Source organism: Mesocricetus auratus, unplaced genomic scaffold, assembly GCF_017639785.1.
Source record: "Mesocricetus auratus isolate SY011 unplaced genomic scaffold, BCM_Maur_2.0 Super-Scaffold_100007, whole genome shotgun sequence".
NCBI classification, from domain to species: domain Eukaryota; kingdom Metazoa; phylum Chordata; class Mammalia; order Rodentia; family Cricetidae; genus Mesocricetus; species Mesocricetus auratus.
The window spans coordinates 32,764,233-32,778,671 of NW_024429191.1; the positions used below are offsets into that span (position 1 = coordinate 32,764,233).

The 14,439-nt window shown below is 49.1% G+C and overlaps 1 protein-coding gene across 1 annotated transcript; it reads right to left on the reverse strand.

The window, feature by feature from the left end:
* Positions 1-8,090: 8,090 nt before the first annotated feature.
* On the reverse strand, positions 8,091-13,800 carry Sowaha (sosondowah ankyrin repeat domain family member A). Its single transcript, XM_021225897.2, has one exon. It carries the CDS (start codon positions 11,601-11,603, stop codon positions 9,945-9,947), a length of 1,659 nt encoding a protein of 552 aa, XP_021081556.2. The 5' UTR covers positions 11,604-13,800; the 3' UTR covers positions 8,091-9,944.
* Between the last annotated feature and the right edge of the window lie 639 nt (positions 13,801-14,439).

The following is a 14,439-nucleotide window of genomic DNA, read 5'->3' on the forward strand; positions in this document are numbered from 1 at the left end:
TTGGGGCCAGCAGTCAGACAAAAATTCCTCCTGTGACAAAAACTCCACCTGCAGTGCCTGTTGCCTGTCTGGGTTGGGGGGGAGAGGAGGAGGGGTCTCATTGACAAACTCCAGCAGCGGTCCTGGCTGACCAGAGTTGAAGAGGGACTTAGCAGAATATCAGTTTGCCTCAGCAATGTCTGGAGACGGAGAGAATCGGGTTTGAAAACAGGAGAGGCTGAGGGGCGCTCCACTAACCACTAGCAATTGCTACCTGTCCTGGTCACCCGATCACCACCACAAAAGCTTAGGTCTTGGGCAAGTGAGACGACTCAGCTGCTAAAGGGCTTGCTGTGTAAGCCTGATAACATGGGTGCAAACTCCAGATTCCATGGAAGGAGAGAGTCAGCTCCCAGAAGATGTCCTTTGACCCAACACTAGTGCTGTGGCATTCATATGCCCACATTCATACACATGGTTCTACCCAACCATCACCACTACACCTCCCCTCCAAAAAATAATAAGAAAGCCCACTGAGTTTAGATTCTCTCATTACAGCACCTGCCATGCAGAGGTGGGAGGTTTTTATTAAGAACCATGGGTTACAGACCAGTCTAGCAACATAGTGAGAGCACTGAACACAACTCAAAACACAGCTTTATCCAGCTGTTGGTCTGAGACCAGCTCTGGGTCAGACAGGTCAGAAGGGAGCAGAGGATGGGAGGCCAAGATGAAGAATGGGATACTCAGGAGTAGCGGTTGTGAGGCCCAGAGGCCCAGAAAGGCAGTGAGGGCTTGTACTGTATTCAAGAAAGGCTGACCTTGGGGTGGCCCATGGTGGTCCAAAGCAGGAAAAATCCCTCTCCATTTGGGCAGGATCCCTGAGAACAGAACACTACCAGTTTTGCACATTAACATGAGACCAGCTTCAGTATTGAAGCCACGAACACCAGGGATAAGAATGTTTTCTCGAAAAGGCTCACAGTATTTTTGGAAGTTGGACACATTAAAAGCTGTGTGTGTGTGTGTGTGTGTGTGTGTGTGTGTGTGTGTGTGTGTGTGTGTGTGTGTGTGTGTGTTTAATGCCATTGACCCCAAAGTGAGAGATCTCTGCTTCTGGGCTTGTTATCTGATGGGTATTGTCACTCAGTGCAATGGTTGAGATTTTTAAATGATTGTATTCATACTAAACGCATTAGTTGCAACAGTCGAGCTATTGAGCACAGAACAATGTTCGCATTGTGTCATTTTGTAAAAAACCATATGGGGATCCAGCTGAGGCCATTGCGGGTTCTAACATTATGTTTAGCTTTTGTTTCTTTGAACCCTGTGGGGCGGTCCTGGGCTCCAAGGCCATTGTGGAGCAGCTGTCTAGGAGGAGCCTTCTGCATGGAAGCTGCTAACTTCTGCCCATTGCTCTACACGATGCCCACTGCATGCTTCCGTTATGATATTATTAGAAATACATCTAACATCGTCCACTAAGCCAGTGAAAAATTGTGTGTTTCAAAACACTTCGAGCTTAAGGGTGGGGATAATGACGACTGCCATCTTCTGGCTAAAAGAAACTTGGCTCCGTGTTGGATTTTTCAAAGGGGTACTCAACTCTGTCAGTTAGCAAGAGCTCCCCCAAATAGAGACACACTTCCAGAGCTCTTCCTTGGGCTAACCTGGTCTTGTCTCCTTTTTGCCTCAGTTTTTCTCCCATCCAATCAATGATTTCTTCTGAGGATACTCAGGAGTTCACAACATCTGTATTGACATCCCAGACCTAAAATTTTGGGGATACCTGAAACCTGATGCATCGACACTGTGGGTGCACCGCCAGCAGAGGGCACTGTTCCCTTGCCATGGAAGCTTCCACCCACACTGTAGCCACCCTCAGCCTGGTGAGCTACCACATGAAGCCTGGGCAATGTCCCTATTGGGCTTGAAAGCTGGAACTGGGACCTTTTGCTTCTGTCGGAAAGAAATTTTAGCTAGTTAAGAAGGAAAAGGCTGGCTTGCTTTTCACTGCCACCAGGCCTATGCTGGAAAATTGTTGACTGAATGAGAGGGAGGGAAGCCGGAGATGTGGACCCAGAGCAAGTATCCTAGAATGTATCTGTCTGCCGCCTCCGCAGCTTGAGTTGTGACTCGGTGTCACACACGCCTTCGGCTACTGGAGGCGGCGCCCTGGGCTTTGCTAGATGTTTGGCTTGAGCTGTTGTTGCTGGGCAACAGGCATCACCGCAGCCTCCGGCTCATCTCGCCCCCGCTGCTCCTCCTCCTCCTAAGAATTTAATTGCTGTACTTTTTACTTTCATACTGTAAATTGGAAATGGAATGGGGAAGCTGTGTTGCTCGGCGCCCCAAGCTGTCGAGAACATTCTGCTCCGTACAAAACGTACCTAGGCCAGCGACTAGCGGAAACTCTGGGGGTCCTCACTGAGGCTGTTGGGGGCGCTGGCCATTCAGATGGCAGAGGCTCCTGGGGAAGGTTAGGGCAGGAGAGGTGGATGGTGGGGGCTGACAAGGAGAGGACACTTACCGTGAAGAAATCCTCTCAAGACCCTTACCACTACTTTCACAGCCCGGCCATGTGCCCGCTACCTTTGGTATTTAAATCACTCGACATTTCCCACCAAGAGAATTTCCTCTGTGGGAGAGTGATGGATTAAGACATCTTCTTTCTCTCCGCTTCCCAACTCACCCTCTCCCTTCCTCTGCTATGCCTTGCTATCTTCTTTATCTTCCTCCCTTCTCCCTTTCTACATCCTCTCCTCCCTGGCTCCTTTCTGCTTTCTCTTGGAGGTTCAAGTCCAGAGGTGTGGCAGTTCTCCATGGTGAGGCCAGGTCCTGAAGACAAAAAGCCATCTGGAGAGGAATAGTGAATCTATTTATGAAACCGTTTCAGAAGATCACACAATTTTCTCCCAGAAAATAAGTCCTTTTATAGATTGATGTCTATGTATGTCTATGCACTGCATGCATGCTTGGTGGTGCCTTGGAGGAGAGAAGGAATCAGATGCCCCGGATCTGAAGTTGTGAACTACCATGTGGATGCTGGAAACAGAGCCCAGGTCCTCTGCAAGAACAACCAGTGCTCTTAACCACTCAGCCACCTCTCTAGCCCCTGGGAGCATCTTTATAAAGATTGGCAGGTGCTTTCAGCTCAGTTGGTAGCAGTTTAAGTGGGTAAAGTAAGGACAGTTGAGGAATGTGAGTTAAGAAAGACAGTGTTCACTTGGGAGGCAGAAGCAGGCAGGTATTTGTGAGTTTGAAACCAGCCTGGTCTACAAGGCAAGTTCAAGGACAGCCAGGGTGACACAGAAAAACCCTGTCTCAAACCATCCCTCAAAAGGAAGAAAAATAGCTAAGTGGATAAAAGCACCAGATATCAACCCTGACAGCCAAGTTGCATCTCTGGGACCAGCACAGCAGAAGGAATGATTCCTTCTGACCTCCACACATGTGCATGCCATATGCATGCCCTCCATGTAGCCCAGGCTGGCCTTGAACTCCATATGTTAGGACATTGAGTCCTGATCTTCTGCCTTCACCTCTCTGGGTTACAGGTATGTGCCACCAGACCCACCTTCTGTTGATTCTATTGTCTCACTATGTGGCCCTCGTATCTGCAATGTAGACCAGGCTTGTCTGTGACTCAACAAGGATACTCCTGCCTCTGCCTTCTCAGTGCCGGGGTTGAAGACAGACACCATCATGTCTGGCTTAGATTTAAAAAAAAATATTTTTTGGTAGTGGTGAGTGCCTAAACTGACCACATGACCTCTCCAAGGTATGGTTAAGTGGGAAGTTTCTATTGCAGATATGAGGGAGAGTACAACCAGAGACATCTGGGAGAGTGCAGAGCAGAGAGAGAAAGCGGTAGACTGGGCATGGCCAGCAGACTGGACCTGCCATGAGAGGAGAGGAAGGGGAGAGGGAGAGGCGAAGAGAGTGCCAGCAAAGGAGGCCAAGAGAGTGCATACATAGCTGAGGTAGGGTTATGAGAACAATGAGAAGGTGGGGAAGCCCAGTGAGCTGGAGGGGGTGGGTGAGAAAAGCCAGGTTGTCAGCAGCACTTTGAAATGTGTAACAGGTGCTGTGATACTGCAGGAGCCTGGAGGCCAGCAAGCATATTGTTATTCTAGAAGGCACCACAGATGGCCATGGGTCCCTTTTGCCAGTGACAAGGGGATAGGCTCCTTTGGTACTTTCTGAGGAATGCTGGATTTGTCTAATTGCCAGAATCTGGACCTGACAGTGAGACCCCCATCTCAAAAATGACAAAACAAAACCTATTTTTTTGTGTACAGGTGTTTTGCCTGCATGTGTGTCTGTGCCTGATGCCTGCAGAGTCCCAAAAAGGGTGTCAGATCCCCTGGAACACGAGTCACAGATGGTTGTGAACAACCACTTGAGTGCTGGGAATAGAACCCAGGTCCTCTGAAAAAGCAGCCAGTGCTCTCAGCTGCTGAGCCATCTCTCCAGCCCTGTTGATTCTATTTTAATTAAAGTGCTATCTATCACAAAGAACTTGGGATAATTTCCCTTCAGTGGGAGATGATTTTTCCTGGTAGAGTGAAGTATATTGGTTTGCAAGCACGAATGGTAAAAGAATGGTGATCATGTAAAGCAAACCCAAATGTCAGTGCAGTAGGGTCTGGGGTGCGGCCACACACCCGTGGAAGCACTTGGTGCCTCTGGCTCTACGTTGGCTGCACCGAGGATCTCCAAGAGTTCTAAATTATTGCCCTGTGTTGCTCCCCCTCCTCACAGCCTGTAGGATGGGTCCTGCCAGTCTTATGTCCCAGAAAGTAAGGAGATGGAGTGTGGAGAATGGCCCAGAGTCACTGTTTGAGGTTCTGTTCGTATGATAAAATGTTCTGACAAAAGCAATGTAAGGGAGTGAGGATTCAATCAGACTGGCAGTTCCAGGGTACAGTCCATCTTGGCAGAGAATTCAAGGCCACAGGAGGCTGGAGCAGCTGGTCACTCTGTGTCCACAATCAGGAGAGAGATGAATGCACGCATGTTGCTGCCCAGCTCCCTTTTCCCATTTCACACGGTCCAGGATTCCCTGACCAGGGAGTGGTTCCACCCACAATTAAAGTCAATTAATATAATCAAGGTAATCCCACACAGGCACACCCAGAGGCCTGTCTCTCAGTTGATTCTAGGTTCTTTCAAGTTGCTAGCACTAACCATCACAGTCAAAAGGTACATTCCTGATGAGGCCAAGATGCCACTCCGCCACTTACTGGAAATGAGCCTGGACAAGATCTTCTAACCTTTGCAGCCTAGACACTGATGGGCTGGGGACATGGCTCAGTACTTAAGAGCTTGCTGAGCAAACACGAAGACCGTAGTTCAGATCTCCAGAACCCATATAAATGCCAGGTGGGCATGGTGGCCCACATGTAATTCTAGCCACAGAAGGCAGAGACAGAGGGTGCCAAGGGCAAGCTGGCTAGGGTGAGACTAGCCACATTCATGAATTCTAGGTTGATTGAGAGACCCTGACTCACTGCATAAGGTGAGAGAATGATTGAAAATTATTTCAGCTGTCAACCTCAGGCCTCCACCCATGTATGTGCCCAAACACATGCAAACATGCATGTACATACATGTGCACAAACACATGCACAAATGGGATGAGGAAAACATCTAGAGATTAAGAGTCTATACCATGCACAAAGCTTGCTTAATAACTGTGACTTATTGAAACTGTGCCTGGGACTTACTTAACAGACACAGCTTACAGATGCATTCAATACCCATGTCCTGAACCTTCATCAGGCAAGGGAAGCTTGCTCAAGAATAAGCCCCACCCCCATCAAAGGCAATGTAAAACACATTAGTGAGTTTGCTGTGGCAGTGACTCATACACATCTATAACAATTAACTTGTCTTCCATTAAAAGGGCTCATTCTCCTCCCCTGACAACCTTTACCACCTAAATTGCCTTAACAGTTCATTTTTCTATTACATTAATTTATTTATTCAATAGTGTCTGGGTATACTTCATTGTATGCAGGTGCTATTTGCATGTGGATACAAATGTGTGTCTGTACATGCACGTTTGGCCGCGTGTATAGTTGCAAAAGACAACAGGTGCTTTTCCTTAGATGTTGTGCACTTTGGGTTTTTCATTTGTTTTGCCTTTTTCCCTGTGGAAATTTGCTTTGTTTTGTTTTGTGAGACAGGGTTGCTCAGTAGCCTGGAACTCACCAGAGGTTAGGCTGGCTGACAGTGAGTTCCAGGGAACCACCTGTCTCTGTTTCCCCAGCACTGAGGTTACAAATACATGGCACCATACCTGGCCTTTAAAATTTATTCAGATTGAGCCGGGCGTTGGTGGCGCATGCCTTTAATCCCAGCACTTGGGAGGCAGAGGCAGGTGGATCTCTGTGAGTTCGAGGCCAGCCTGGTCTACAAGAGCTAGTTCCAGGACAGCCTCCAAAGCCACAGAGAAACCCTGTCTCGAAAAACCAAAAAAAAAAATTTATTCAGATTGGGTCTGGAGAGATGGCTCAGAGGTTAAGGGCACTGGATGCTCTCCCAGAGGTCCTGGGTTCAATTCCTAGCATCCACATGGTAGCTCACAATCATGTTATGAGATCTGGCTCCCTCATCTGGCCTGCAGGCATACATGCAAGTTGAACACTATACAAAATAAACAAATAAATAAAATTAGCTTAAAAGTTATTCCGATTTATTTATTTTGTGCACGACTGTTTTGCCTGTATGGACTTGAGGGCCTGGTGCCAATGGTATTTAGAAAAGATGTCTGATCTCCTGAACTGAGAAGTTCAGAGGTTGTGAGCCATCATGTAGATGCTGGGAACCAAAGCTGGGTCCTCTGAAAGAGCAGTCAGTGCCCTTGACCCCTGAGCCACCTCTCCAGCTCCAACACCAAGCCTTTGTTTTGGTTTTTGCAATAGGGTTCCTCTATGTTGCCTTGACTGTTCTGGAACTCACTCTGTAGACCAGGCTGGCCTGAACTAATAGACATCCACCTGCCTCTGCCTCCCAAGTGCTGGGATTAAAGGCGTGCACCACTACGCCTAGCCACCTGGATTTTTTTTTAATGTTGGTTCTTAGTATCTAATTCAGGCTCATCTATTTACAAAGCAAGCACTTTACCAACACAGTGCTCTCTCCCACCCCCCCTTACAATTTTATTTTAAAAATTAAATATATGGTTCTTGGAAACTTCCCACATGCTGTCATCCTCACTGACTTCCCTCGCAGTTCCAGAATAGTCTTGGTCTGCAAGGAAACAGCAATGGTTCCTAATACCCAGGCTATGGGTTTATTAATTCTTAACTCTTAGCAAATGATTTATTTCACTTAAAGGTTTGCAGAAATATGAAGGTTTTTATGGCAGCTGAAATAGCTCTCCTGGGAGGCAAATTCTCAGTAATTGCTGCTTCTCTTTTCTGCTCTGTTAGCTGGTATCTTGTCTCTCAAGACACATCACATCTATGCCTGGGACCTTTGTCAACCCATCCCAGTCAGGCTTTTCCTTCACCACAGAAAATCTCTAACATCTCATTCTGTCTCCTGGAGCTTCAGCTATGCAAATTGCTGTGATCATTGCCTCCTCAACAATTTTTCTGCAGAGGCAGAAGATTTAATTTGCATTTAAAAATAATTCATGCCAACTAGCGTTCCAGGCGAGGAAAGGACAAAGGATCAGCCCAGAGCCTGCATTTATCCATGGTTCGTGGCTCTAATGCCTGTGTGATTGAGTCCTTTGCAGAGAAATCTGAGCTCTTTGGATGAAGAATGTTTAATAGTGGCAGGGGAAAGCTAAGGGAAAGGGAAGGCATTCCACAGACAAAACAGCAGCAGGATGTGGCTAATGGGTAATGTTTGCCTAGTAAGGGAGACACCCTGGATTCAGTCTCTAGCCCCGGGTAGCAGGGGTGGGATGGGGTGGAGGGTGGGGGAGGTGTGTGTGGTGCACCGTGGTCTAGCAGGTAAAGCGCTTGCCCCACAAGCCTGACAACCTACATCTGCTCCTGGATCTCACAGTCCCTGAAAGCTGTCTTCTGACCTCTGCATGCACTCTGTGGCACATGAGGGTTCACAGTCCCTCCTTCTCACACACAATCAGACAATAACATTTTAAAGGTTTATCTTTATTTGTGTGTATGGGCGTGTGTCTGTGTAGAAGTATGGAGTCCAGAGTTACAGCAGGCTGGAGATGCCTTCTGTGAGTGCTGGGAACCAAACTGAGGTCCATTGCTAGAGCATTATAAGCTTTTAACCGCTGAGCCATTTCTCCAGGCCCAATAATAACATTTCTTTAAATAAGGAAAAACAACTGTAGCTAAGAGAAGTGCACCTCACATAAGCAGAAATAAAAACAGGAACTGTTTATTTCATTGCTTAAAGTCGTTCTAGTGATGACTGCTGGACTGTCTTTAATGATTTCAAAGTTCTCACTGGCATAGATTGGTGAAGGGGAAGCCACCCTCCCCTGTGCCACAAGAACCATTCAGTATGACTGATAACATGCAAATATAATTTTAAAAAACAGAGCAATATCACGATAGGATACAAAGTCGACTGAGCAAATAGATTTCACATTTTTTTTAAAAAAAAAAAGGGGGAACAAGGTACTGTTAGGATTCTACTATGCCCAACAGGAAATCTTGGGCATGCCCACAAGCCTGCCCCATTTAAGGGACAAAGGTCCAGAAATTACACTGCTCATTCTAGATCACTGGACTAAGGTTCTGCATTTAGTATTTCAAATGTTTTTTAAAAAAATGGACATCATACACTTATTTGTTCAGAACTTTCATATAAAAGAGTAACAATCATTTCAATTACTATTAACCAGATTTTTTTCTGGTGTAATAATTTTTTGAATAGTCATCCACTGCACTGAAAACCACAGGTTCAAAATTCACAATTAAATCACAATTTAAAAAAAGATTAAAATTTCATGCCAAATCAAAGTAGCCACCAGTTAGTGGGAAACACATTTTCACCTCAGAGTAATTTAAAATTATTTACCAAAATGTCTCTTTTCTCTCTTTGTTAAAGCATGTTTACCCTCAAGATGCAACTCTTTCAGGTTTTTTTTATTTTTTGCTTATTTTGGTTTTTTTTGGGGGGTGTTTGTTTTTTTGAGACAGGGTTTCTCTGTGTAGCCCTGGTTGTCCTGGAACTCAGTCTGTAGACCAGGCTGGTCTAGAACTCACAGAGATCTGGCTGCCTCTGCCTCCCGAGTGGTAGGATGAAGGTGAGAGCTACCACGCCCAATCATACACTTGGTTTTCAGTATTTGACATTCACAGTACATTCATTAGGGTCATGATAGTCATTTTATGTTCAAGACCCCAGAATCTGTGCTGCCTACGATGAGGTAGATAAACTTACTGCGTGCTGTTCGCTAGGATTAATTTCCTAAAGATAGATTTCCAAAATAGTCAGCAAAAGATGGAAAATGTCTTCATATTTTGCCTAAAAGTGGGAAAAATGGATTTTCAAGAAGGTATTATCAAAGTTTCCATACCTTATTTTAATTTAAAAACAGAATAAAAGCAGCAAAATACAAAGCCACTACACATCTTAAACTCTCCATCTTTGAACTTCTAGGCTTCTAGGGAGCCTGGCTCTGATTCTAATTTGGGAATCTGTGCATGCAGAGGCCTCTGTACACCTCCAGGGGACCAGACCAGCTGCTGCCCCTTAACCTTTGACCCTAAACTTCAAGTCTCCCACCAAGTTCAGGCCTGACTGCTTGGTTTCTTCAAAGGGACCTCTCCCAGGGAACAAGAACCCAATCTCTAGGCACATCAAAGTTCAGACAGACAGTAGAGGCCCGTCTGGGTACAACAGGCTGCAATGAGTGAAGTTGCAAGCTAGACAGGCAGCCGGTGTTGGGCCTGTCTTGGGCAGGCTTAGATGGTACGGCACAGGCCCTGGTAGGTCAACCAAGGTATTGGTAGATTCAAGGCCATTCAGGTTGGAGGGGGCAGACTGGGCACTAAACCAGCTAAAGGCCCCGGGGTGTGTCGACGAGAGATTTCAGTGAAGGACGGCAGACCACCACGGATCTTGGTCTTTTTGCGGGGAGCCATGGGCGAGGCACCCAAGAACTTGCTGAAGGAGCTTGACTTCTTCAAGCCACGGGCCAGGTCCTGGAGCATCAAGTCGTCAGCCAGGACGCCCAGAAACGCGCTAGTGGTGGAACCGAGGATGGTGGCAGCCACCTGCACGGGGTGCTGCGACACAAGACTCCCACTGCCACCACTGGTTGCATCAAGCTCCGTGGTAGCTCGCAGGCCGGGATCACCAAGTAAACGCCTCAGCGCGTAGGAGGAGCCAGGCCTCAGGTACTGGTAGGCACGACGGCCACTGTGGTCGCGGACGTTCACTTGGGCGCCCAGACGCACCACTAACAGCACGGCTGCGTCCTCGTGGCCGTGCAGGGCCGCCAGGTGCAGCGGCGTGTAGCCTCCGTGCGAGCGCGCGTTCACGTCCACGGGCGCGCCCCCACGCCGGGCGACCTCCACTAGCTGTAGAGCCATCTCCCGGTCGCCGCTCTTCGCTGCCCAGTGTAGTGCGGTGAAACCCGACATGAAGTCACGCTTGGCAGCCAGGCCGCGGTCCCGCAAGAGCAGCCCGTGCAGATGGTGGCTCCAGTGGCCGCTGGCCGTGCGCACCAGCCACTCGTGCTCCGTGGGCTCCAGGGGCACCGCGGGAGGCGGCGGCGGCGCTGCAGGCACCTCCTCCGTGTCCGGGCTCAGCAGGCGCGGGCCCGCGCGCGACAGGCGCCTGAGATGAGGGGAGCGGCCGGGTCCCAGGTGGAGGCCCAGCCCCGACTCCTCTACCGAGAGCCGCCGCAGTAGCATCGGGGAGGCCCGCGGGCTCGGCTCCTCCGACCGCTGCCGGCGCAGGCCTTGCTCCTCCGCGCGGATCCGCAGCGCCGCGGGGCCGGGGACCACGCAGCGCACCGGTAGCATGCAGGGCTTCTGCGGTGGCACTTGCGCCGAGGGAGGTGCAGGCGCTGGGGCTGGCGACTCTGTGCTCGGTGAGGCTGTCCCCGATGGCACACTGGTTGGTGCGGCTACCTCGGAAGCTCCCTCCGAGGGCCAGGGTAGCTCCTGATCCTCGGGTTCCCTGGGCTGTGGAGCTGAGCCTGATGGAGCCCCAACCTGGGTGACCCCTGAGGGTGGGGTCTCTGAGGCATGCTGTAGCTCCGATGGTGCGGACAAGTCCTCCTGCGGTTCCTCGCACGGCTGTGGGGAGAGGGGAGCTTCGGGGACGCAGTTGTCCTCGGCTGGGACGGCAGTGCACTCGGCCTGCTTAGCTGGTGCCCCAGGGTTGGAGGGGTGCGGGGGTTCTGGTCCCTCCGGCGGCCGCGGCTTCTTTCTCAGCACCACGAATTTGACCCCGTCCAGCTCCTTCACCACCGCCACGTTGTTGACAAACTTCTTGAAGCGGTCCCTGCGGGCTGCGCGGCCGCGCGGGTCCCCAGCGTCCAGCAGCGGCTTGAAGCGGCTCAGCAGCTCGGAGTTGCGCACCTGCCCGCCGCGCTCCAAAAGGAAGCCCAGCACCGCCGCCTGGCTCACCCCTGCGGCTGCTGCGGCGGCCGCGGCTGCCGCTGCCAGCGCCATGCTCGGTTCCTGCGGCTCCGGGGTCCCCCGCAGCCGCCTCGCCAGGCTCACCTGAGGCTCTGATCCCCGAAGCTGGACTGCAGTCACGCCCTCCCCGCCGCACCGGGACGTCTCCGGGCGAAGGGCGCTTGGGGCTCCTGCCCTCCGCCTGCGCCTGGCCGGGCCCCCAACCTGGGGGGTAGGTTGCTGCCGAGAGGTCCTGTCCAATGGGTGCTGGGCTCCATGCCCCTGAGCGGCGCTCGGTTTACAGGTGACAGCTGCCACTGGAGGTGCGGAAGGAATGGGGGAGCGGAACCTCTCCGGGCTGCCCCCACCCCAGCCGTGGAATTAAAGGCGCAGCGCTGCTCTTCTGCTCCTGGTTGCTAGGTGGGTGTGTTCCCTGGGGATGTTGGCGGTGGATGGGCGAGGCGTGGATATTTATTCCTTTCAGCAGTTATTTACCACAAAATAAAAGCAATATTTATATATGTTTGTCCTTGCAATATATATTGCATCTATACTACTCCAGTTTCTGATGAATCTCATACAGGAAAACGGATTCATGAAATTCACAGCAAGAATGATTCGCAGTGTGTGACATTGACTGCGTGGTACTAGAGGCTCACAAAAGGTTTAGAAAGCAGTTTTCTCATGGTAAAATAATACTGGTTTAAATGTGGAGGTTTGCAATTTTCTTTGTTATTCGTTGAGTGGTGTGTGTGTGTGTGAGTGTGTCTGTGAGTGTCTGTGAGTGTGTGTGTGGTGTGTGTGTGTGAGTGTGTGTGTGCGTGTGTGTTGTAGCTGAGAAGATAATCTGAGACAGTCGGTTCTGGCTTTCTATCATATGGGCTCCGGAGCTCGAATTCAGGTCATCTGGCGTGGCGTGGCAGCAGGCACTTAGTTACTCACTGAGCTATTTCAAACACTCTCCCTTTAGTTTGTCTCTGTATGTACCTTACGTTGGTATGGAACTTGCGATGCCACTGCCTCAGTGTTCTGAGTGCTAGACCATAGGTGTGCACCAGCATGCTTTCCAAAAAACAGCCCGTTTTAACATAGGATTTCAGGAAATAAACCCACAGGAAAACACAAAGAAGGAAAAAATACCACTGGAAATGACCATTAACATTCTGAAATATTTTCTTCTACTATGTATACATGTTTGCTATACTTCAAAATAAAAGGGCAAAGTAGAAAATATATTGAGGCATTAAACAAGGTCTCCTAAATGTCCAACTACACCACCACACCTCCAGGCCAAGATGTTTTAAAATTTTCGGTTAATTCACAAATATTTATTGAGAACATAGCTTGTGCTGTTAGCAGAGATAAAAGCTTTGACCTAGCAGAGTTCATTTATCAGGAGGAAACAGAAGCGAGAAAGCGGCTTAATACGCTATGAGAGCAATAACATCACTACAACACTGTAGGAAATCGAGCGTGGTCAGACTCAGCTGGAACAGCTTGGGAGTTTGAGCCGGATAGTCAGGGCAGGACTCTTGATGAAGGTGGTGGCAGAAACTTAAACTAAGAGCTTCAGGTTAGGCAGTTATGCAGATGAGGAAGAGCTTTAGCAGCTGAGGGAGCCAGCAGTGAGGGGGCGGGGCTGCTTGTTTCACTTTTGTTGCTTGTTGTTTCCAACTTTTATTTATGAGTGCCTGCATGGTAGGCGCAGGCATGCCACGGTGCAGGAATGGAGGTTAGAGACTTCAGCTCTTTCCTTTTACCATGTGGATTTCAAGAGGACTGAACTCAGCTCATACACCTGGGTGTGTTGTTTGTTTTCTGAGAAACTCTCACATAGGACTCATTAAGGCCTCAAATTCCTGAAGAGGCTGTCCTTAAACTCCTTAAATGCTGAGATTACAGGGTTTGACACCATACCAGCTCTGTGTGTGTGAATCCAATTGGAATATATGTATTCCCAGGCTGTCCTGGAACTCATGGTCCTCTTGCTTTACTCTTCGAAGTGCTGGAATCACAGGTGTGTATCATCAGGCTGGGGGTTTCTTGTTGTTTTTAGGGTTTTTTTTTCTGTGTTTTAGAGTAGGTCTCACTATGTTACCCTGACTGAAACTTGCTATGTAGACCAAGCTAGCCCAAACATATAGAGCTCCCACATGCCTGTGCCAATACCTGAATGCTGGGAATTAAAGGTATGTACTATCAGACTGGCCAACTATGCTGGGAGTTTGTTTTGTTTTGTTGAGACAGGCTTTCTCTGTGTCCTGGCAGTCCTGGAACTCATGTGCCATCATGCCAGGCTAGGTTTTTGTTTGTTTGTTTGTTTGTTTGTTTTAATGTGCACTAGTGTTTTGCCTGCATGTATGTCTTTATGCCAGATCCCCTGGAACTGGAGTTCCAGACAGTTGTAAGCTGCCATGTGGGTGCTGGGAATTGAACCTGGGTCCTCTGGAAGAGCAGTCAGTGCTCTAAACTGCTGAGTCATTTGTCCAGTCCATTGTGGGGTTTTTGTTTGTTTTGGTTTGTTGTTGTTTTGTTTTTGTTTGTTTTGTTTTGGGTTTGGGTTTTTTTGAGACAGGGTTTTTCTGGGTAGCTTTGGAGCCTGTCCTGGGACTTACTCTGTGGACCAGGCTGGCCTCGAACTCACAGAGATCCGCCTGCCTCTGCCTCCTGAGAGCTGGGATTAAAGGCGAGTGCCACCAATGCCCGCCCATTAACTTAAAATTTTTTAATTTAATTTTAGTATGTGAGTGTTTTGACTGCACTGCATGCATGCCCAGTGCCAACAGAGGCATCAGATTCCTAGGAGCCAGAGTTCTGGAAGGTTAGGAGCTGTGCCGTGTGGGAGCTGGGAGCTGAACTGAAGAAGAACAGCAAATGCTTAACCACTGAG